Raw genomic sequence first — 23332 nt, 5'->3', positions numbered from 1 at the left:
AAGGACAGGATTACTTAACTAATGCTGGTGGAATAATTGGTTATTTTACATGCACCAAAAAAAAAAACCCCACTAAAATATCCAAATGTTGGTAGTACTCCTAAAACGTCAACAATTTTGTAAATTTAGAAAGACAAAAAGAAATCACAAAGGGGAATAACAAGAGCACATATGACTACATAAATATTAAAAACTTACGTTTGCAAAATATTGCTGTAACAACTGGAATTCCAAGTCAGAGGAAATGGGAATGTGGTTGCAGAAGATGTAATAGCCAGAGTTTTGTTATCTTTACTGTGTAAAGTGTTCATGCAAATGGATAAGGGAAACATTCAAATTCCAAAAGTATAAACAGACAACTTGCATAAAGAAATTAAAGCTAGTACAGGGCACCTGGGTGGCTCAGTCCTCTAAGTGTCTACCTTTGGCTCAGGTCATGATCCTAGGGTCCTGGGATCAAGCCCTTCATCAAGCTCCCTGAACAGCAGAGAGCCTGCTTCTCCCTGTCACTCTCCCTCTGTGCTTTCCCTCTCTCTCTCTTTCAAATAAATAAATAAAATCTTAAAAAAAAAGAAATTAAAGCTAATAAATAAACACACGGAAATATATTTGACTGAGCTGACTTTAAAATCAAAGACATTAAAAATAAGACCATAGGGGCGCCTGGGTGGCTCAGTGGGTTAAGCCTCTGCCTTCGGCTCGGGTTGTGATCCCAGGGTCCTGGGATCGAGCCCCGCATCGGGCTCTCTGCTCGGTGGGGAGTCTGCTTCCCCCCCCCACCTGCCTCTCCGCCTACTTGTGATCTCTGTCTGTCATATAAATAAATAAAATCTTTAAAAAAATGCAGAGAAAAAAAATGCAGAGGAGAAAGGATTGAAGTAAATATACTGAGTTTTAAGTGGTTGTTCTAGAATTGTAAGAAGACAGTGATTTATGTCCTTCCTTCCTTCCTTCCTTTTAAAGATCTTATGTATTTATCTGATGGAGAGAGACAGGCAGAGGGAAGGGAGAAGCAGGTTCCCTGCCAAGCACAATGTGGAGCTCCATCCCAGGACTCTGGGACCATGACCTGAGCTGAAGCAGACGCTTAACTGACTGAGCCACCCACACGCCTCTTTTTTTCCTTTCTTTTTTTTTTTTTTTTTTTTGGAAATGTGTTGTTTTTCATCCTATTCTCATGCCTGACTACAGTTACCTCCCTGTCTCTTCCCCTACCCTGCCCCCCAGGTGCCACCTGAGTTCTAACTGGTCCAAGAAGCCTTCCCCATCCTATCAGCCAAATGAAACTCTCCCTCCACCATGCTCCCAAGATGCTGTATTAACGTTTCTACTCGGGCATGTATCTAATGTGCCTTGTGTGGAAACGGTGCGTGTGAGGCATGTGTCTATCTCCACAACTAAAGTTTTAAACCCTAAACGGCAGAAACTATTCAATTTCTTATTCTCTTTCCACAGTATAGATCACAGTGCTTTGCCTGGGTACATATTATTTGAAATGAATTTCACTGCACTCAAGTGACCCACTCTGATTCCCTGGCAGGTGGAGCTCATGAAGGTCTTCAGCACTTGGGTCCCTTTGGCAACATCCCAAACATTGTGGCAGAGTTGACTGGTGACAACATTCCTAAGGACTTCAGCGAAGATCAAGGCTACCCAGACCCTCCAAATCCCTGTCCTATTGGAAAAACAGGTAATGGCCATGCCCTAGGGTTCTCAAGGAAGGTAGAGTCTTTGGGAAGAAATTGAAAATTCTAACATCCACTACAAATACTCTTAGAAATAGTATTTCTATTCCAAGGACCCCCCCACCCACCCATGTATTTGTAGGTAGATTGGAAAGGGAAATTTTTCTAGAACCCTCAGTGCTTTCTGGCGGTTAGATACACCCACGTAAGACTCCCTTGCCAAAGTTTTACCTTCATTCTCTCTCCCTCCTTAGGAATTGATGCTTTTTTCTGCACTTGTGACTCTTTTAATAAAAATGGAGAGAGATTTTCTTCTTTTTGCCTTTTCTGTAATACAGCTGCTGCCCACATTGAGTGTCCTTAGAACTTACCAGTTTACGGATTATCCATGTCCATCGTTTTCCTTACTGCCTTTGACAATTGACATTTTAACCATGTCATAAACAGCATCTATCCTGAAATATTCCTTCGGGGTCAAGGGGGTGGCATGAGAGACAGTGGGTCCAGGAAGATGATAAGTTGGTTAAGGAAGAAGCTTGAAACTTTTCTTTGCTGCTTGTGTCTCCCTCCCACTTTCCTATTCTGTGATGCCAGAGAGAATGAATGGTGAGTGGACTACCCTTACATGGGCCTTCAAGCAGTTAACCTTGGTGGTTAAGAGTAGTGGCTCTAAACCCAGGCTACCTGAATTCAAACCCCGAGTCAAGATATGTGACCTTGAACAAGCTAATCGACCGATTTACACACCAGTTTCCTCATTGGCAAAATGAGTGTTGTTGTGGGAATTAAATGAAATGATCCACGTTAAGCACTCAGCAGAACACCTCGCACAAAGTAAAGGCTCATTAAATGGCATCCTGATTACAATTAATTTTACCGCTAGTGAATAATGCATTGTTCCCGTTGGGCTTGTGTTAACTTCCAGCACCAGAATAGTTTTTTCCCCTAAGCCTACAATAACAATAGTTGGTACTTATTATCCCTACTTTGCATATATGGAAACTGAAGCTTAGAGCATAGCCTGTCCAAGCTTACCTACTTAGCAAGTAGCTGAGCCGAGACTCAAACCCAGGTCTCCCTGATTCAGGACTGTGTCTTCAACCACCATGAAGTGTCCTGCTCTGAAAACTCTGACAGTTTTGGCCCCTCAGATGTTCTTAAACACAACGCAGGCTTTCTCTGAAAGAGGCTTTCCCTGAAAGATACTCGTCCTCTCACGTAGGGTAGGCATCTGTGTTCTATGGGGCACAGAGCCTGTGGGGCAGCCAGACTTGCTGGATGCATCCTAGCCAAGGTGGGAATACAGGGCCGCTTGTGGGAAAACCTGAATCACCGCACACAGCCAATCCCTGCAGCCACTTTTTACGTGCTTGCAGGGTTTGGGATGGGTCGGAGGAAATACTAGTTCAGAATTTGAAGAGCAACAGTCCCCATGGAGATTTGGTTAAACTGATTAGATATAATACAGTACAGTAGTTCTTAAAGTGTGGTCCCAGGTTTCCGGCGGCATCAGTATCACCTGGAAACTGGTGGAAATGCAGATTTCCAGGCTTTCCCCCGGATCTGCTGAGTCAGAGACTCCTGGGGTAGGCCCCGGAAACCTGTGTTCTAAGCCTCCTTCCCTGCAATTTGGGCACATACTGCAGTCTGAGAACCACTGCTGTAGGAGATGGGACAGTCTGAGCCGAGAGATCTGAGGTCTAGTCCTAACTCTAGTATGCGAGCCTGCTTCCCGCGCCTCAGTGTCCTCATCGGTAAAATGAAGATAGAGTGCCTTCGAAAACGTAGATGCGGTTCCAGGCTGCCCTGGGAAAGGAGAAAGTCCAGATCCCTGTAATCAAGCCCTAGTTTCATGCACGCAGGAGCTGAGATGGGGCAGTCCAGGGGTCCTGATGCAGCCAGGTCAGGTGACAGTCCCCAGACCCTTTCTCGCCGCACATTACCTGCCATTTTTCTTTGCTGTCTGGCCACCAAACAAACATGTTTCTCACCCCTTGTTTGACCATCATTTTCATTCTAGAAAGGAAATTGCTAGGTAAATTTCGACATTATTGGTAGGAGATTGCTTGAGATAGCCTCAGTGAGAATCATGACACTGCACAGTTGAGCAATCCAAGAATACAATCTTGGCTTCCCCCTCCCCTGCCATGCTCTCTTCTGAATCACGGTCTGGCCACCCTGGACAGAGCAGCTGACTGCAGAGAGTGCATCTTCAGACATAGGATGTGAATCCCAGGGCACGTTTGCAGGCCCCAAAATACCGCCATTCCCCGAGCAGGGCTATATCTCTACGTCTCAATGTGGGCCACTTAGAAATCCTGGAGAAACAATTATGAAAAGTTGTTAAGCTGCCATCTGCAGACGGCCTGAACTCTCGGGATTGGCTGTCTCCTTCCTACATGGTAATTGCTGTAGATGAATAAGTTAGATAAGCAGACCCATGACAAGTGGGGTGCCATGTTAGGGGTTTTGTTCAAACCTAATGACTCCCATGAGAGCTTCTTGCTATGAAGACAGTGGGTGCTTCAGGCTGCTAGAAGGCTTCAGAGCAATCCCAAGAGACTGGACTCTTTGGCTGGTCTGACTCCTTTCAGCATTCACTTCGATGCCTCATTATCCCTTTGCAAAAGGACTCTTCTTTTTTCTCCCCGCCCACCGGCCCATCACAAAATTCACTCTCCCTCCTCTGCCCACCCTCCGCTTTGAAGCTATTGTCTAAAAACACATTTGATACTGTAAAAAAAGGACTTAATCTTAGAGCAGCGTGTCTTGTAATGGTAGGGCTGAGGTCACAGCACCAGCCAAGTGGGATAACCTTTCTTGGGTTTGATTGAAAGACATGATTTATTTTGAAGAACGGTTCAGAGTATCAATTCCCATTTAAAAAGAGATGGTGGGAAGGGAACTAAAGCAGAGGGAACCTATTATGTGCGAGGTGTTCTGTGTGTGACCATCTACTTTCCTCACAGCTACCCAGTAAGGCAAGTCCTGGATTCTGCCCTTCTCGAAGATGGTTACATGGGTTTAGAGAGACAAAGTTAATCTTCCCATGGAATGAAGACCATCTGTCCCTTATGAGCTAGGATAGGAGCCCTGAGCTCTGGTCTGTCTGACTCAAAGCTTATGCCATCACCACCATAACACACCTCAATTCTGTCTGGTGATGGCGTCATTCTTATATAAGGTGCTTTCTCCAAGAAGCTGAAATTGTTTCTGAAGAGCTCACCTAGGAGAAAACACCACCAAGTCATGTGGAATGGAAATATACCAGTTAAGGAACTATTTGCTCTTTAACAGATAAGAATGATAGTGGTAACACAACAGAAGGCTATTTCTCACCCATGTGACATCCTACTAGAGGTGGGTGAGGGTGTTACAGGGATGGATGGTTTGTCAACCCCAAAGTGCCATCTTTCCTCTTGACATGTGACAGTCACAGTTGCCCTGGCCAGCAGCATGTAGCGAGCAGAGCAGCAAGTGGGGTTGTGGGGAGGTGGGCAGGAAATGGGATCACATAGGAGGTTTTTATGGGCCAGGCCTGGAAGCTGAATACCTCACTTCTGTCCACATTCCACTGGCACAAACTCAGGCATATGACTCCACCTGCCTGCCAGGCAAGGCTGGGAAATTAGCTGTGCCGAGGGGGAAAGGGAAGTGGGTTTGGTGAGTAGCCAACCAGTCTCTGCCACAGGTGGGAGGAGGAATGAGGGTTTGGGATGAGCAAATTCCAGAGTGACTGATGTGGACAGATGCTGACCTTTGGATGTCTAGTTGTTTTTAATAAATTCACTCTTAGAATAACAATAGATGCCTTGGCCATTCCTCAAAAGCCTTTTGTTGTTTGTAGTAGATGATGGATGTCTAGAGAACACCCCCGACACAGCAGAGTTCAGTCGAGAATTTCAGCTGCACCAGCACCTCTTTGATCCAGAACACGACTATCCAGGCTTGGGCAAGTGGGTGAGTCCAATCTCAATGACTAGTAGATCTTCCACTCTTGCATTCTGAAGGTGCTGATGGCGGGAATGAGCAATGTGGGTGGGGTGAGAGAAGAAAGGTTGTTTAGAAGCTGATTTTTCAGGAATCTCTGGTTGAGAGGGAATTTAGGTTATTACCAAAACACACACATGTCTAGAATGCAAGATGCCTACCTGTCCCACGAGTCAGGACCTGAACCCATCTCAGCAGCTGTAGTCTCCAGAGACTTCGACTCTGACCTCCTCCACAGCCTGTGTCATAACACATCCTAAAGTCTTGCCAGGGTTTCACAAAAGTCATGTAGGAAGTATATAAGTTGGTTTGTTTTTGGGGGGGATTTTTGTAAAAAAAAAGAAAGAAAGAAAGTAAGAAAGAAAGAAAGAAAGAAAGAAAGAAAGAAAGAAAAGGATACTGAGAAAATTTGCAAATTCTCTCTCCAGACTGAGGGAGACGATCTCTGCAGGACCGAGAAAAAATGACGTCAGAGGCTTAGAAACAGGGGCACCTGGGTTGCTCAGTTGGTTGAGTGTCCAACTCTTGGTTTCAGCTCAAATTGTGATCTCAGGGTGGTAAGATCAAGCCCTGCATCAGGCTCTGTGCTCAGTGTGGAGTCTGCTTGAGTTTCTGTCCCTCTTCCTCTGCTTCTCCCACTCATGCTCTCTCTCTCTCTAAAATAAATAAATCTTAAAAAAAAAAAAACCAAAAACCCGAAACTTAGAAACAGACGTATGTAATTCTGCTCTTTGGAAAGAGAAGAAAAATTCCAAATGCAGAGCAGTGAACTTGCTGTCAGTACTAGGCAAGAGTCTCTTAACTGTCCATTAAAGAAATTGTAGGCCCTTGGAAAGAGAAATCATCACCATTTGGCGTACGGTTGTAAAAAACAAGTTTTGTCAATCTGACTATATTCTTCTACTCGCCAGTGTCATTCATTTACTTGTCAGTTTGACGAGCGAGATGGAGTGAATGTGGTGCATTTGGATCTCAGCAAACTACTTGATGAGATCTTTCATGATCTCCTCTTGGAATAGGTGAAGAGAGGCAGGATCGCTCGGCAAGAGAACCTCACCCAAAGGGAGCTTGGGAAGGAATCCTCATCAATAGGGAGAGAGACTTCACGTGGTATCCCGCATGTCATGGCCCTACCCCACTCTGCATCTTTAGAAAATGTTTGTAATAGAAAATATAGAACACGTACTTATCAGCTTCTCAAGGGGTGACCCAGATTTGGAAGGGAGAACATTGAGTGACCGGAGTCAGGATTCAAGAAGATCCAAACAGGCTCAGAGAATGAGTGCAACGAGATCACAATGGACTGGCGATATAGCTGTGCTCCTGTGGTCGGGCCTATGTAATCAAAGGCAAAAGCCCTGTGGGAAAAGTGGGAAAACACTAAGGAGTGTTAATTCATGTAGAAGTAGCTGCTCAGTACATCTACGGCATGAATGGATGAGCAGATATCCCTGCCTAAGCGTTTCTAGAGTTTTCCGTCCCTGCTAAGTTCATGGCTGCCGCTGACCTTGCTTCCTACATGACGAAGACCATTGTAGTCTTAGGACTAAAATCCCTCCCTTCCTTTTAGACTGTTTTAGAGAGAGATGTCTCTCCCCATGAACATTCACTTTCATTTTTTCATTACCTCGTTTTAAGGTTGCATTGAATTGATTCCCTTTACACTTGACCTGGACACATTTCCCATCTGAAAACACCACAGCAGCTTTAATTTTGCTTCTTCCAAAATGCATTAATTCTATTTCTCTTCTTTTTCATAAGCGGTTCTGTTAGGGAGACTTGTTTGTGAAGCCATTCTGAGGCCTCCTAGTAGAATTTGAACATGTTGACTAATACAGGCAAACATCTACAAGTTCTTGAATAGGAGACTGAACTCATGAAAGTCTATGAAAGAGGTTATTCTGGGGGCATGTGGAAAGATGCAATAGAGAAAGAACAGACTAAAGGCAAGAAAAAAATATATGAAGTCATTGCAGCTACGAAGGCCATGGATATAATGGATTCAAGTGAACCTCCCCCATGTGATAAGAACCTATGACATTTCAAAGGCGGCTGGGGAGCTGGCTAGAATGGTATATGGTGTAAATATAGCAGGAGGAAAGAAGAGCTATGTCAAGTTTACTGGAGATAGACAGCATGAACTTTTCCTCTGAGGGAAGTTTTTAAAGGATGGAGTGAAGAAGAGAGGGAGGTAGGAGGGAATGAAGGGAGCAGAGAAGGTGGGGAAAAGTAGGAGAGTACAGAGGAGCCCTGAGAAGGACTTCATAACAGAGAGGCAAAGTGTGGCCAACAGAAGCAAGGGCAAGATTCAGCAAATTACAAGTGGAAGATACGGAGCCTGCTTTGTTCCAGGTGTTGTGCTAGATGCTTGATATACAATAGTCTTCGAGACATGGAGCTGGTCTTCCACGAACTTACCGCTGCGTGGTTGAGATGAAATCACAATGAGCCCAATGGCACGCTGTCCAGCTTCATGTTCTGGCCGTCTCATGAGCACCACGTGCAATTACTGGCAAAGGGGGAGGAGAAGGGCAGAGGAATATCCAAGAGGGAGGCCTCGCACGGCCAACTGTACAATAGCCTGCGAGGAAGCTGAAGGCAAAAGAATGGAAATGAGCAAAAGGAAGCAGAAAAGAGACTGAGAAAAGTGTGAGCGAGGTCAGAGAGCCCTTCTGAGGAAGCAGGAGAGATGGAAACTTCTCTCTTGAGAACTTTAGTTGCCTCTTCTTGAAAACCAGGACAGACTGGTATTACAGATTGATGACCAGATTGATGACCATGGATGACACACTTTTATCATTTGTAATTATGTGTTTATTTAAACTTAAGTTTTTCTCATTTATTTTCTCAGTACCACCTGGCAGTGAAACATAATTTGCTTGATTTGTTTTTTGTTGTTGTTTAAGATTTTATTTATTTGTCAGAGAGAGAGCGAGAGCAGAAGCAGTTGGAGCAGCAGGCAAAGGGGAAGCAGGCTCTCCACTGAACAGAGAGCCCAATGTGGGACTTGATCCCAGGACCTTGGGATCATGACCTAAGCCGAAGGCATATGCTTAACCGACTGAGCCACCCAGGTGCCCTGATTTGCTTGATCTTCACATGGAAGTATGAATTGAGTACAGTAGTCTTCCCTTAATCAAGGGGGATTTGTTCCAAGACACCCAGTGATTGCTGAAACTGCAGATAGTACCAAACCCTACATATAGTGTGTTTTCCTTTATATACACGATTAAGTTGAATTTATTAATCAGGCACAGTAGGAAATTAACAACAGTAATTAATCATAAAGTTGAGCAATTATCCCGATATACTGCAATCAAAGTTATATGAATGTGATCTCTCCCGAAATATCTTTATTGTACCTATGCCACCCTTCTTGTGATGAATAATGTAGGCATTGTGATGTAACACTGATATCTGACTGCATGTCAGAAGGAGGATCATCTGCTTCCAGACCGTGGTTGACCATGGGTAACTTAAAGCCTGGAAAGCAGAACCGTGGATAAAGGGGAGCTACTGCATGTCTTGCTTTTCTACACTGGGGTTGCGAGACCTTCCTCACCGTTTATATAGAATGATGGTCTCAAGCTTGTCCTAAGCTCCAGGGGATTGTAAGTTAACAAAGTAATGTTCTTGCACAAGAAAATGGCACACAACACTGCGATTCCTTATATGCTAATAACATTTGCCTGTTTCTGACATTAGCTAGAGCTCAGCTAGGTCTTTAGCAGTGATTCACATATTATAAACATCAGCGTCTGTCTTGTTTCCTGCATTACTTTCTTTGTTAATGCATCAAGACACATTGGACAAATGCACATCACATGCCTTCCAGGCCCTCTGTTCAATGATGGGAATGAAGACGAAGAGTAATAGTCATTGCATTTTATTGTATGGTGGTGAATAGTAATATTTATTGAGCACCTACTGTGTGCCAGACATTGTGCTAAATACTGTACATGAATTATCTCATTCAATCTGCCCATCCCGATCACTCCCATTTTACAGATGAGAAAATCCAGGCTTAGGGGGCATGGGTAGCCTGCCCAACAGCACAGAGCTGATGACCAACAGAGCTGGGTTCGAACTGGACTGCCTGACTCCTAGAGTCCTTTAAAAACTGATTCCTTGGGGTGCCAAGATGGTTAAATGTCTACCTTCAGCTCAGGTCATGATCCCAAGATCCTGGGGTCGAGTCCCACATCGGGCCCCCTGCTCAGTGGGGAGCCTGCTTCTCCCTCTCCCTCTGCCTCTCCCCCTGCTTGTGCCTAATGAACAAATAGAATCTTAAAAAACAAAACAACTGGTCTCTTATCTTTCATGGCTCATGGCTCATAATGCGCCCTTCACAGAGGTCTCATCGAGTCCTGTCTAGGATCGACTACCTTTTTGACAGTGTGTGTGCTCCCAGTGTCAAGGGGCTATGCCCAAAGACTGGCCACCGTAGGTAGCAGTCACCCCCTCCTTCACCCAGAAATTGCTCACCGCTACTCAGGAAAGGGTTCTCTTGAAAAGCCAATGTTTCTCCTTTCCAAGTGTTTTTCATAGCTTTTCATCAGCCTGCTGGGGTGAATAGGGTCGCTTCCTCCCAGAAGCAGTTGATCACGGCCAGAGCCTGAGCCAAAAAAGAAGTGGGGCAACAAGGACCCTCTCTGCCTTTCTTTGTCTTTCAGGATCTCAGCCTGGCTGAAGAGTTGCACCCTCTACACTTGGGGTTTTCCTCATGTCTCCATATGATTAGCCTTGAGTTATGCCTTTCTGTGATAATTGCTGACGTCAGAAGACATCAGAAGACACGTGATGCCACTTTGTCCCAGATTTGGTAGTGACCTAGTCTAAGTGATGTCGGCCAGGTTTCTCAAGTGTAAAATTACTATTTTTCCCCCTTAAAATTAATAATCTGTCAGGAGATACTTTCAGACTGTATACATGTTCTCTCCCCATGGAACCTTGCAGTCAACAATTTTAGTCTCCATTTATGATACCCGCCAGAATCATGGTAGTTGTCAAATGGTGATTTTTCAACTCTGTTACTCATTCTACATTTATTGGTGGGCATTCTGCTCTAAGCAAGGGTCTCCCCTCCTCCCCTATTTATTCATTTATGTATTTAAAAATTTATTTATTATCAACATGGATTCGTGGATTCCTATTATTACTTATTTTGGTGTTCAGACTGTCCTAGATTTAGCTAGTGGGAGTCTCCTAGCTGGCTTCTCTGTCCTTTTGACGTGACTCACCACTTTCTGAGCATGTTCTTACTTTATGGCACAATTAGGTATTCTAGCTTCATTGATCCTCGAACTTTCCCTGCCTTAGCCCTGGAATCAGACCTTGGAGAAGTGTCCCTGGTTCCATTTAGGAATGGAATTTGAAACCAAGATCTGGGCAGTTGTCCAGAATCTTGATGGGACAATGGAAAGCCCTTTTTGTGAACTTGAACCTGCAACTCATGTGGAAAACAGGCTCACCACTCCCCCAACCCCACCCCACCTACAAGGAACGGGTGTCAGGGGAGGGGGCTGAGCGCTGCCAGTCTTCACCTTCCAAACCATTCAATAGCAGAGCTAGTCAGGAATGCCCCAGGCCCTTCCATGCACGCGTGGGAAAGCTTCATCCCAGCTAATCCTAACCCTGGCTCTTAGGCAAACCCAGGGACCATCTCTGAGAGGAAGGCTTGCTAGACTTCTTGCACTTCTTTTAGAAGGAAGTCTCTTCATGGGTATCATCTGCCCCAGGACCTTCTAAAGGAGATGAACAACAAGGACGCTGCCTTTGCCCTGCTGGTGGCGCAGTGGAGCTTAGGCCCGGCAGAGGGGCTGCCCCACCCACCCTCCTGGCTCCAGGCCGCATGCCCTCCCACGCACTCAGGCCCCGGACCCTGATGAGACACAGGAAGAGCCTCTGTCCTCGCCCCCAGTCTCCCACCCCACCTCCCACCCCCACAGCCTTGGCACAGGCTCCCAGACGTTCTCTGTGCAACAGGAGTGGTTACGTCCCCGGAAAGGCAACTGCAGACGACAAGAATGAGCCTCACGGCGATGTGCTCATTCTTCGAGGGTGTGATCTGCACGTCTGCCTTTTCTCCCTTCCAGTATTAGATTGACCAGTTCCCCAAGTGAGCGGGAGACCAAGGCTGCAGCCAGTACTGGCCTTTCCAGCAGCAGAGGCCCCTTCACTCCCTGGCACCATCTCCCTGCATAGTTGAGGCTGGGCAAGAGATACATATTGTAAATTGCGGGTGGGGTAGATTTTAATGAACATGAAAATTATGAAGCTCATTCTTGGCATTTGTCATTTTCATTTCCAAATCTCCCATTAAAAAAAAAAAAAAGACACTATATCCAAACAGTTCAGAGGATAGAAGCATTGTAAAAACTTGTTCCTTAACAGAACGCTGTCATCTCTTTAAAAAAAAAAAAAAAGTCAGTATATTTTATTTAGAGTAAGATGAATCATCTCTTTTATACATTATTTCCCTTCTGATGAAAAAAATCCAATTAAAAAAACAACACAAATATGTCCCCCCAATGGCCCTTCTCCCGTTCTGCCTTCAGATTAAGTGTTCTGTCTTTTATAATTTCAGTAGAAGAAAAATCTGCGGAGCATGTGTCTGATATTCTAGAGCTCATTTAAGCCCACTATGTGTTTGAAATACAGCAATATGTGGAAACACTTATACAAACTGTGGTAACAGAGCCTGTTTTTTTTTTCCCCCAACATCGCTTTCCTCCTGCCAAGAAGTTTTTTGGCAGTTTTTAAAAGGTTCACTCTATTAAAAATGTTATAGACCAAATGGTTTTCCGATTGTCTTGACTGGGGGCACACACTGACTGAAGCCACAGGAGGAAAGGTCGTCGAAGTCAGAATGTCTCCTTTATTTACATAGAGGATTGTTATTAATAGTCAGACACTCCTCTAGAGAACAGTTTATGTGTACGGCTCATAAAAAGGGAGTTGGATACAAAAGCAAAATGAGATAAAACTGTTTTAAACAAAGGCTGTTCAAACTGAGGAGTTGAGTTTCCCGTGCCCCGTGTGTTTTAGAATGTCGTATTTTCCTGTTTATATGATTGTTGGTGACACTGGGGTGCCTCGGGGCATTGCAAAGAACTTTATTAAAAGCTACACAACCACCAGCTTTTCTCTTGTGGTCTATCTTTCTGACACGACATTCCTTTCATCTAGCTTTGTTTCCAAAATATGTGTATGCAAATATCCAGGGGGACACACCAGTATTGCTTCTAAAATAGACGTTCACCAAATTTGATCCATACTTGTGCATTTGTGTCTTCTTTTTCTCCCCATTCTAGAACAAGAAACTCCTTTATGAGAAGATGAAGGGAGGACAGACACGAAAGCGGAGGGTAACGTGTGGCTGGCTGGACTATGGGTGGGACACCTGGAGCTTTCCCAGAGTGTAACTCATTCTCTGTTGTTGGAAAATAGCTGAAGCCTTTCATGTGCCATCCTGGGAGGGCACGACTGGGGTCCCGGAGAGCAAGGTCCATGCCCTTGCCTCCTGCGTTGGCTTGCCCACGATTTAGCACATGGTTCCTCGAGGAGCCCTCCTTGCTGGTGATCTCGCCACCTCCATTGCATTTGCGAAATGTGGATTGCATCCAGCCCCTGGGTTGTGGGAATTCAGGGAGCCCATGAGGGTGTCTGTCCCCAGAGGGGCTCTCGGCTGCTGGGGGCAACTGCTCACACATCTGCACCAATTATATAAAAACACAAGACAGGAACAAGGAAGCGCTTGCTGCACTGCAAGCTCCAGGCAGTAATTCTGAAGGAATGTAGGGGCAAAAGATGAGATGATCAAACCTCATTCCTCCTGCATACCTTTTTCTTCGCCTGGCCAGACTGATGTCCAGTCCATGAGATCTGCCGTATTTGCTTGCTGGCTGGTGAATTTGCTGGCAGGCTTAGGTATTTACCATCTTGGGGCTGCCCAGAGTGGCACGTCGGTCTGGGTGTTGCCCATCGAGCTGCTGTGGTGTTGCCTCTTGTAGAGCTGACGGTCAAGTTTGCTCTGAGTTCCCAGTGCATTTTATGTCCTGGAGACTGAATCAGTGGTCAGTGTCTGTTCTGATAATCCACTGGTGCCCTCATGGACAGAAGTGCCTGGTCCCCTGCCTTCTTCTGATCAGGTGGAGGAGAAAGTTCAAGATCTGTTTTTCCATGGCATAGTGCTACCAGAGAGTAACATGTTAGATACACAAACCAAGCCGTAGACCCAAGGCCACTGACTGTTTTTTTGGAACAGCAAGTGCCTGGATCCTGGCAACATCTGGGAATCTGGACAGTGGTAGTTGTGGCCGTCCTGCATGGTTTTGCTGGATCCGGTCGGGGTGCATGAGGAGGTGTCGATTTTCTGGTTGTAACATTAATTGACAGATCTTCTTCCCAAGAGTTCATAGGGTTATTAGGGGTTTTTCTTGGTGATCACAGTTTCCGATGGCCAGTGGTGGCAGAGAGGGTCCAAAGGGTATATTGTGGTCTTGAGAGAACATCAAGAAATTCTAATTCAGGAGCTCAGAATACACATAATTTACCAGTAGGACGGCTTGAATATCTCCCCGTGGCACAACAAGAACATTTCCAAATAAGACCAATGACCAACCCAAAATGAATAACTTAGCATGAAGCTTTAATTGTCTCTATTTCCTGGCTCACCATTCCTTTTGCCCTGACTTGGTTAATGACCGTGGGTCAGGATTTAGGTAGTTTTTCCATGAGACCCGTGATTACCAAAACTCAGAATTCTGGCTAGGACACATGTTATAAAGGATTGTACTTTGGCCTCAACTTCCTCCACATAGGAAAGGCTCAGAATTTATGAAAATAAGGGTCATTTTGACCCAGTGGTATCAAGTTCTTCCTATTCTCAGACAGTAACAAAAACTCGTGGCCATGCCATAAATCCTGACCCTCTCAGGACCCATGGGGTAACAGAACTTGCTTCAGGTGATACTTCCACCTCATTGAAAGCCTCAGGTGATGTTTCCACTTAACTAAAGAATTTACTCACCTCCTCAAGTGCACCAATCACCAAGGCCTTCTCCAGTGATTTCCAAGGGACATCAAGATCAAACATCTGATCCTAGTGGTTCTTCCAGTTAGGAAATAGAAAGAACGATCTCTCTGTAACCTAGCCAGTTTCTCTCACCCAGGAGAGAAGACAAATATATAAGTGTCTTGATTTCTTCAGAGGATCAAGTATCATTAATATTATTCCTCTTATGTATAGGATTCAGTACTAATGAACATTTATCAAAAAAGCTCAAGTGATTGCTCCCTTTGCTAACTCATTAATTTACTTCCCCTGCCCTCCAATATTTGTCATTTTCTGGGTCTAGGAGAAGGACTTCCTCCTGTGAAAGTCCCTTTCCCAAGAGGTATCCTCCCTGGAGTTACAACAGACCCCTCAGTGGGTTTTATGTAACTTTCTGGATTCACTCAAACCCAGTTAAATTCCGAGTTGCTTCATGAGGAAAAGGTCAATTCCCCTTTATACAAAAAAACGGTCACCTTTGCAAACTCATGTTAAGATGTCTCTGTTAATATTTGAAATCTACTACTGATCTTATTTAAAGGGTTTATCAACATTTTATTCCCATACTTGATAAATATGAAAATCTCATGCCCTTTTTAATATCTTGGAATTTTCAGAATAAATATTATTACCAAAAAACAATGAAGACATTCACGGTGTTGAGTACACTTTTCCAGTCTCCACTTGCTTCATCTACCCGGAGGTTCTTACATAACTCTCAGGAGTAAGCCAGGCCATTCTAGCGGACCATTGCTGCTATAAAAAAGTATTTTCGTTATTTTAAGTATTTTAAAGATGCCTTCCCAGCAAAGTACTGTGTTTTGGTGACATATCCTTTCTCAGATTTGAAGACATCCCACGCTTTGTAAATCTCAGCTTGTTTGTAATGCATTTCTGCTGGGTGAGTAGGGCCTTTCATGATGCATGGCTTTAGCTGTGAGAATGTGGGAAGACATTTACAAATAAGGGTCCATTCCTTTTGGAGAATGACCTGCTCACCCTTCAGAAGAGCCAAGGCAGACAAGGTCCCATTGGCAAGAGAGACCCACCTGTGAACGGCCACCCTTCATTCACGGGGACTTGGGATTGCTGACCGTTTGCAACCGTTGCTTCTTCCTTATATTATTGTTCAGTTACCGGAAGGTGACTTCAATAAACAAATATCTTCCAAAACTTCTGAAATTCTTTCTGCTTGCTAAATACTATGTTGTAAAGCTCCAATTACTAGTTCACATCCAAACCTCAAAAAATAGATATGTATTAGAGGAGGACTGGAAAAACCTTGACTCATTCAGAGAAGCAACAGATGAAAGATTTCAGACTATGAAGTCTTTAGTCAAAAATAAAGGCACCTTGTGTATAGCTTACTTCTTTTCTTTAGCTTTAGAACTTGACTGAGGGAAGGTGGAAGTGATTGCTTGGGCCACTGCTGAGTCCTCTTGGGGTGGAATATTGGCGCACAAGAACCAGTACAGCAACGGGATGTCCTATGACCAGTCTGCAGACCCTAATTCCGGCTTGTTTCTGATCTGTCGTCTTCTTTAGAATGTTCTTCTAATTTAATGCGTTACCTATGCTCTCTCCCACTAAAGAAGGCCATAGAATAATAATGTTATTTTGAATGGGGCTTGGCATCTAAGTAGTGAGAACTTATTAGCTGGTTCATGCCAAATCTTTGTGCCAAGAAGCAGGAGCGAGACATATTGTATGTGATAAGGAACTCGGTTGCGTGAAGGACACAGTTAGACACATCTGTCAGACGCTGAGGTATTGTAGATGTATTGGAGTAATCACTAGGTAGCCCCCATTGTTCCCTAGGTACCATTGTTCCCTTGTTTCTAACCCAATAGGCCAGAAGCAATTCTCACTCACGTCTTTTGTGAGATGTCTCTATCTGACGTTCACGTATAATACCAAACCATATTTTTTTTTCAGAGTGTCAATCCATACCTACAAGGACAGAGACTGGACAATGTGGTCGCCAAGAAGTCGGTCCCCCATTTTTCCGAAGAGGATAAGGACCCAGAATAAAGTGAAGATGCTGGGTAGAAACCCACACCGCCTGTTAGCCCTTGGTATGGCTTATGTGCACGTGTGATTAGAGCCCCTGTGAACGGCAGCATGTTTCTAATCTAGACTAGTACGGATGAGAAGCAGCTGTATTTTGATATTGCATTGTCCTTCACGCAGACAGCTCCGCTTTCTACTAAATTAGAAGAAGAGCTTATTCTTTTTAAATGTGGATCTGTCGTGGGCATTAAAATTAAAGTGTCTGTATCACCAACAGTGAAAAGAAAGACTATGAATGAAATGTCCTTGGAGTTCTTGCAGTTTAAATGGTGTTTTGGGCCACTCTTTTGGCCGAGTCTGTGAAAAGCTGGCATTTGATTTAGATTATGTAGTTCCCCCGGCCCTTGGGCATCATTACACGTCAGTAAAGGAGACTGCACTCAAGAGGAGGAGCAGACACATTTCACTTGGCTACATCTTAATAAATGTGTATGTGAGCACTGGTGTGGGAAGCTTTTTTATTTAGATCATTATAAAAACAATTTATTTGCTTACTAGAACAAACTCCCAGATACGATCTTATCTGGTCTGAACACTCATACTGTGAAGTAAATGGGGGCTGGCACCATGACTCCATTTTACAGATGGCGGGACCGAGACTCCTGGCTTCCGTGAAAAGCTGGAACCGGTACTTGTCAGTACTTGGTGACAGAGGTCTTTGACTTTGAGTTATTGTGTCTGTTCATCAACTATCGGGTTTCTGCCACATGCCAGGCACAGGGCTGGGCTCTGCGGGCACACTGGGGACTCGGGCTGACACCACCAAGGTTCTCAGGCAGCAGAGCCTACAATCCGGGTCACAAAACCTCTTTCAGTGAGCTTAGAGTTGGTCAATCATCTCCTCTCTGCGTCACCAGTGGGCTCCTCAGTTTGTTTGGCTTTTTTTTGTTGTTGTTGTTTTAAGATTTATTTGAGAGAGCGAGAGCACAAGCGGGGGGTGCAGCAGAGGGAGAGGGAAAAGCAGACTCTCCACTGAGCAGGGAGCCCAATGTAGGACTCATTTCTACGACCCTGGGATCGTGAGCTGAGCCGAAGGCAGATGCTTAAAAGACTGAGACACCCAGGTGTCCCTCCCCAGCCTATTTCTGAAAAGGTGGGCAGTTTTCATTCAGCTGAATCCTCCCAAGTCAGAAAGCCAATTTAGTGGAAGGCTGGCAGGATTCAGCGCACCTGTGAGATTACTTCCGTGTCCTTTACCACCTTCACTATAAAGAAGACAACAGTTTCAGGCTCTGAGATCACTGGCCTCAGCCCCCTGGTGTCTGAGAGGGAGACAGCAGTGAGGAGGCACTGAGGGAGGAAGATGGATCATTTTTGGTTTTAATTTTAATGAGTGCACATTAAGTCGGAACGTCGGCGATTTATCTAACAGGAAGAGCCTAAATTGTCTTTAGTTAACATGTGAGTCTGTTATGATCATTTATAAAAATCAAGAAAGGCATTGGCATCTTTTTCATAGCAGGACACATTTTTTTCTAGAGAGCTTCTGCAGGCAGTTTCCCCACATTTCACAGCATGATTTCCGAAGCGCCCTGGCCACCAGATTCCCAAAGATCATTCCCAGGTGTCCTAGAGCCCTGCGGAGCTGGGAGGGCTCACCCCATGAATCTTGTGTTTTGTTGGCATTTAGTTACTTTTTCCTACCAGTTTTAACTCTCACAGAAAAACCAAAGGATATCTCTTTTTCTGTGATTGGACAGAAGGAAAGAACAATGGCTAAAAGCAGATGTTTTGAGACCAGAAAGACGGAAGTGTAGGTGAAGCAGGAGGAGGTAAGGTCATTGTGCCTGTGTTTGGCCTGTTTGCCCTCAGATGTGCCCTGTTGTTCTCTGAAAGGCAGGTTGGGTTTCCAAGACTCTATTGTTGGCAGAGCTCTGTCCACGTCTAATGTGAGGTCACTGAGAGGAGAGGAGAGGATGAAAGAATGGAAGGAACCAAGATATTGTGCTTTCTCTCCCAGGAGCTGCATCTTCTCTAAGGATGCAACTCCTGCTAGGTGAGCATGCTATCTGGGCTCCAGTCATGTTGCCTCCTCCCCTGGTCCCTGTAGCAGGAGGAGGCCATGGCTTCTGCCATATTGGTCATCCCCGGGTTATTTCCCCCACCCTGTGTGGCTTCCTGGCCCCTCCATCACCCTGTGACCCATTTTCTATGTTAAATTCCTTTGTTTGAAATCTTTAGAGTGCTTTCCATTTTTCTGATTGGACCTTGCCTGATAGAGTCATCCATCGGGGCAATCAAGAATTAAGTACTGTGAGAAAAATTTGGAACGACCAAGGTGGAGAACAGATAGGATGGTACTTCTTGATTGTTCATGTGAATAGGATTCACTTGGGGCTATTCTTAAAAATACACACTCTGATGCAATAGAACCAGGATAAGCCTTAGATTTTGCATTACTTAGAAGTTTCTAGGAGATGCTGATGCTACTGCTAGGAGATGATGTTCATGATGGTCCATGAACAACATCTGAGTAACACAGAAATAGGGGAGTAGGAAAAGATGACTGGATGAAGGTGAACTGCTCCGAGAGACCAGTTTAACTTTGTCTGAATTTATAAGGACCCTGACAGCATTGCTACTCTCAGCACCTTTGGAAGAAAAGCAGATGGCAGACAAGAGAGTGGGCCCCATGGTAGAACATAAACAAGTCAAAGATCTGAAACCCTCAGAGAAAGTCACACAGAGATGCCCTGTCATAGATGTGAGACTTTGTTATGTATTGGGCAGAGACCAATGATTTGAGAAGTCAAAAGAATGTAGGAAATCATGTGGACCAAAGTCAAGTCAAGGAGTTGGCAGGTGGGGGAGGAGGAGGGGAGTTTGGATTCTTGACAAAGGAAAATTTTCAAATGACCGTAAATGTCTCAGTTGAGACAACTACAAAAAAGTAGTTAGAATTGAGTGGAGCTAAAGACCAATGGACTTGAAGAAGTGGAAAAACCATGAAGTCAGGGAACAAAAGACAGAATCATCAATGCGAGAGATAAAGTCAAATTAGAGAGGGGAAGATCAACGTACCCAGGTTCTGTACAAAGTCAAAGCTGTACCACAAGTTTGTAGAGTGCAGGGTTAACTTGAGATCCAAGATATTCTGCCACTAATTGGACTCCTGACGGCCCATGCATATATGTCCTTTATCTTCTTCTTATAAAGTTATAATTCTCAAAGGGATCTGTGACCCTCAAAAGGTTAGAAATCACTATCAAGAGTAGCATGGTGTGAGCCACATTGGCAGTCACTGCGGAATATAAAAATTTGTCATGAGGGGCCCTTGAGAAAGAAAGAAGAGGACAGAATAACTTCTTTCATGTGGATTTCAAAAGGGCATCGTCATGGTCAATCATTATCAATGGCTTCTACAACAGTGGGTGAAGAACCAAGAAGTCAATTCCTAATGGCTAAATCAGGCCAGCAGCATCTGAACCCACCGGAAAATCAGATCAAGGAGAGATGGAGATTACGTGCCTTCTGTGGTTGATTAATGAGAAGCAATGTCAACAAAATATTCTTGCCATAACAATTTATCACAAACCTCTAGATCGAAGTCTCTGCCAATAGCAAGCACAGGGAGTAGAAAAACATGGTAAACACACCGCTGAGAAGCAGTCACCAAAATCTAGAATGGGGGAGACTATAGGACAAGGGACCTAGCTTTTATGAATGAATGAATGGCAGCGATGGAAACAAAAGGTTGTGGGGGGAGCTATTATAGATGTTAAAAGACTTAAGAGACACAACAAACCAAATACAATGTGTGAGTCTTATTTGTATCCCGACTCAAATCAAATTAAAAAGACATTGAAGAGACAATTGACTAGTGACAGACTGGATATTTGGTAATACAGAGTATTATGGTTATATATATATATATTTTAAAAGAGCTCTCATTTCTTGGGGATAAATTCTGACTTGTGTATAGATGATAAGCTGTCTTGGAATGCCTTTAAAATAAGCCACTGGTAATGATGGTGGGAGGGGTATTGGAGGTATAGATCAAGTTTGGGCATAAACTGATAACTGTTGAGGTTGGGTCATGGTACATGGAGATTTGTTGTACTTCTGTCTCTACATTTGTGATTATTTGGAAGTTTCTACAATACAATCACAATTAATGGTTTAAATATAAGAGTAGTTTATGTATGGTAAGCATTGACCTAGAAATAACAATGTAGGATAGGGTATAAAGCTTTATCAGAGAAGGCTATGGAAAAAGTGAGGAACCAAACAGGAAGATTAATGAAGAGAATTTCCCTGGAAATTCTGTGCAGGGACCTAGCAGTGTCTTCCCAGAAGAGAAAATCCAGTGGTGGTGATGGTGAGGAATCAGAGTCCCTGGGTGGAGATGGGAGTCTCATAGAAAGCGGAAGGTGACTTGAAGCAGTAAAGAAGGGAGACCTTCATCAGACTGATCGATTCAAAAGGGCCATTTCTTTCTGGGGGAGACTGGGCTGCATCTACAGAAGAAACCCATCGGTTCTCCTGGGAGCTGGGTCATTAACTCACCTCTGGGATCTGTCAGTTTTTCTGCCATGTTCCAGCCAAAGATCTTTTTTTTTTTTTTAAGATTTTATTTATTTGACACAGAGATCACAAGTAGGCAGAGAGGCAGGCAGAGAGAGAGAGTTGGAAGCAGGCTCCCTGCTAAGCAGAGAGCCCGACACAGCACTCCATCCCAGGACCCTGAGACCATGACCTGAGCAGAAGACAGAAGCTTAACTCACTGAGCCACCCAGGTGCCCCTCCAGCCAAAGATCTTAAAAGCCAGGAAGGTTGTTATTTCTTCCCACCATCTGCTCCCAACACACATACACAGTGAACTAAAGAAGATGAAAGAAGGAAGAAAAAAGAATACTTAGCACGGGCCAGAATGTAAAGCCTAAGCGCTAGCACCATCACCATCAGATTGAACTCCCACTGTGGGCATAACCATCAGGAGACCTCGGGGAACAGTTAACACAGCATGGAGAGGGCAGGCCACCCTAGCACTGGAGGAGTTTACAATGGGAGCGTTCTAGAAGAGAATTACCTCCATTCTGGCTGCCAGGAGAGAGAGAGAGAGGACTTTTCATATTTACTCAGGTAGACACAAAGGGCAGCAGAACCATCCTTTCTTCCTCCCTCTTCCTTTGAAATCTCTCAGAGATACCAAGCTTCCCTGAGAAATGTCATAGATAACAGCCACAGCCAGAGGCATGGGGCCCTGGGACCAGAAGTCTCCAGTTCTTCTGTATCTGCCACAGCATCACAGGGCGATCACTAAGGTGCCACCGCCTTGGCCCAGAGGGACAAGGGAGCCAAGAAAACAGAAACGTTTATTGAAAACAGCAAATGTCAGGTAGATGGCTAGAGGAAGTCAGTCCTCCTGGGACAACTGCGGGGCAGTTGTCAGAATCCTTAGGGGGAGGTGGGGGAGGGAAGGGTGTGGTTGACCATTATACTTATGGCTTGGAGGCAGGCACAGAAAACAAAGAAAAAATAGTAGGGGATGTGGGTGGGGAACGGTTGAGAAGCACATTTATGGGGGTTTTCATTAAATGACTTGTAGCAAATACTGATGGAGGTATAAGGTAAGTGTGTGGGGAGAAGAGATATGAAGGCAGCGGTAGTAAAGCTAGACCAAGGAAGCCAGCGTGGTGTGCAAAGGTGAACGTTTCAGCGGTGGCATCGTGGGGTCCAATGGAAGGGGAAATAAAGACGATGGAGGCAGAGGGTGCCAAGCCGGCGGACCATTGGGCAGAATGTTGCAGCAGCTCCCGTCCAAAGCCTAGTTATTACCTCATCTGTGAAAGCCCCCATTTCTAGGGTGGGTGATCTCATTCTTACTACAAAACTAAAGCAAAAGAAAACAAAATAGTTCCTGCTCTTTCTCTGACACCCAAGAATAGCACCTGTTTCGCCAGACCTTACCTGGAGCCCTTTTCTAGCAATGGTGGTGGGAGTCAGCAAACACCTATTGTAAGGGGGCGGAGGGAGCTGTCCATGAGAGCATGCAAGCTGCAAGGAGCACCTGGTGGGCTACTGGGTTCCTCGGCGCTGTGCGATCAGCAAGAACAACTCCATAAACCCAGCAGTCTTTTATGTATTCAGTAATTATTCAAGCATATCCCCGGCAGGTGGTCCAGAATCTCCCTCCCTAGGGCTCCTCCAAACAATTGCCTAAGAACCCCAGGGTCCGTCATCAGTCTGGAATGGGGGAGCGGGGATTGCCTGAGCACCGTCAGCCGCCGCAGGCATTTCTTGCCATAGCGTTACCACTGAAACTTGGCCTTGCCTAATGTCTAGACAGTTATCTAGTGAGATGTCAGACTCCGTCCACCGGATGGCTGATGTGGGGCTCTGGAGCCAGGCTGTGAAGTTAAAACATGCTGAATGCCCAGTCACAGCTGCCTTCTAGAGGACAATCCAGTTCCAGAAGCTGGCAGAACTGGTCTGGTATGTGCCACCCTGCCAGCCTCTTCCATCGCCCTCCCTCCAAGGACCCCTCAGAAATAAACTAGGTCTAGCTATGCCCTCTCTCAGGACACTGGGA

General features: G+C 44.9%; 1 protein-coding gene across 4 annotated transcripts in view; it reads left to right on the top strand.

The window, feature by feature from the left end:
- Positions 1-17240, top strand: part of SCG5 (secretogranin V) — a 50834-nt gene extending 33594 nt beyond the window's left edge. The window contains exons 3-6 of one of the 4 annotated variants that reach the window (XM_047737468.1): positions 1541-1690; positions 5536-5645; positions 12989-13042; positions 16666-17240. In XM_047737468.1, the coding sequence (XP_047593424.1) occupies positions 1541-1690; positions 5536-5645; positions 12989-13042; positions 16666-16761 (410 nt within the window). In that variant the 3' untranslated portion in view covers positions 16762-17240. The other 3 variants (XM_047737465.1, XM_047737467.1, XM_047737464.1) reach the window with 3 other exon arrangements.
- The last annotated feature ends 6092 nt before the right edge of the window (positions 17241-23332 follow it).

This window comes from Lutra lutra, chromosome 7, assembly GCF_902655055.1.
Source record: "Lutra lutra chromosome 7, mLutLut1.2, whole genome shotgun sequence".
In the NCBI taxonomy this organism is placed as follows: domain Eukaryota; kingdom Metazoa; phylum Chordata; class Mammalia; order Carnivora; family Mustelidae; genus Lutra; species Lutra lutra.
The sequence above is the reverse complement of the archived record's forward strand: the minus strand, read 5'-3'. Positions and strand labels throughout refer to the sequence as shown.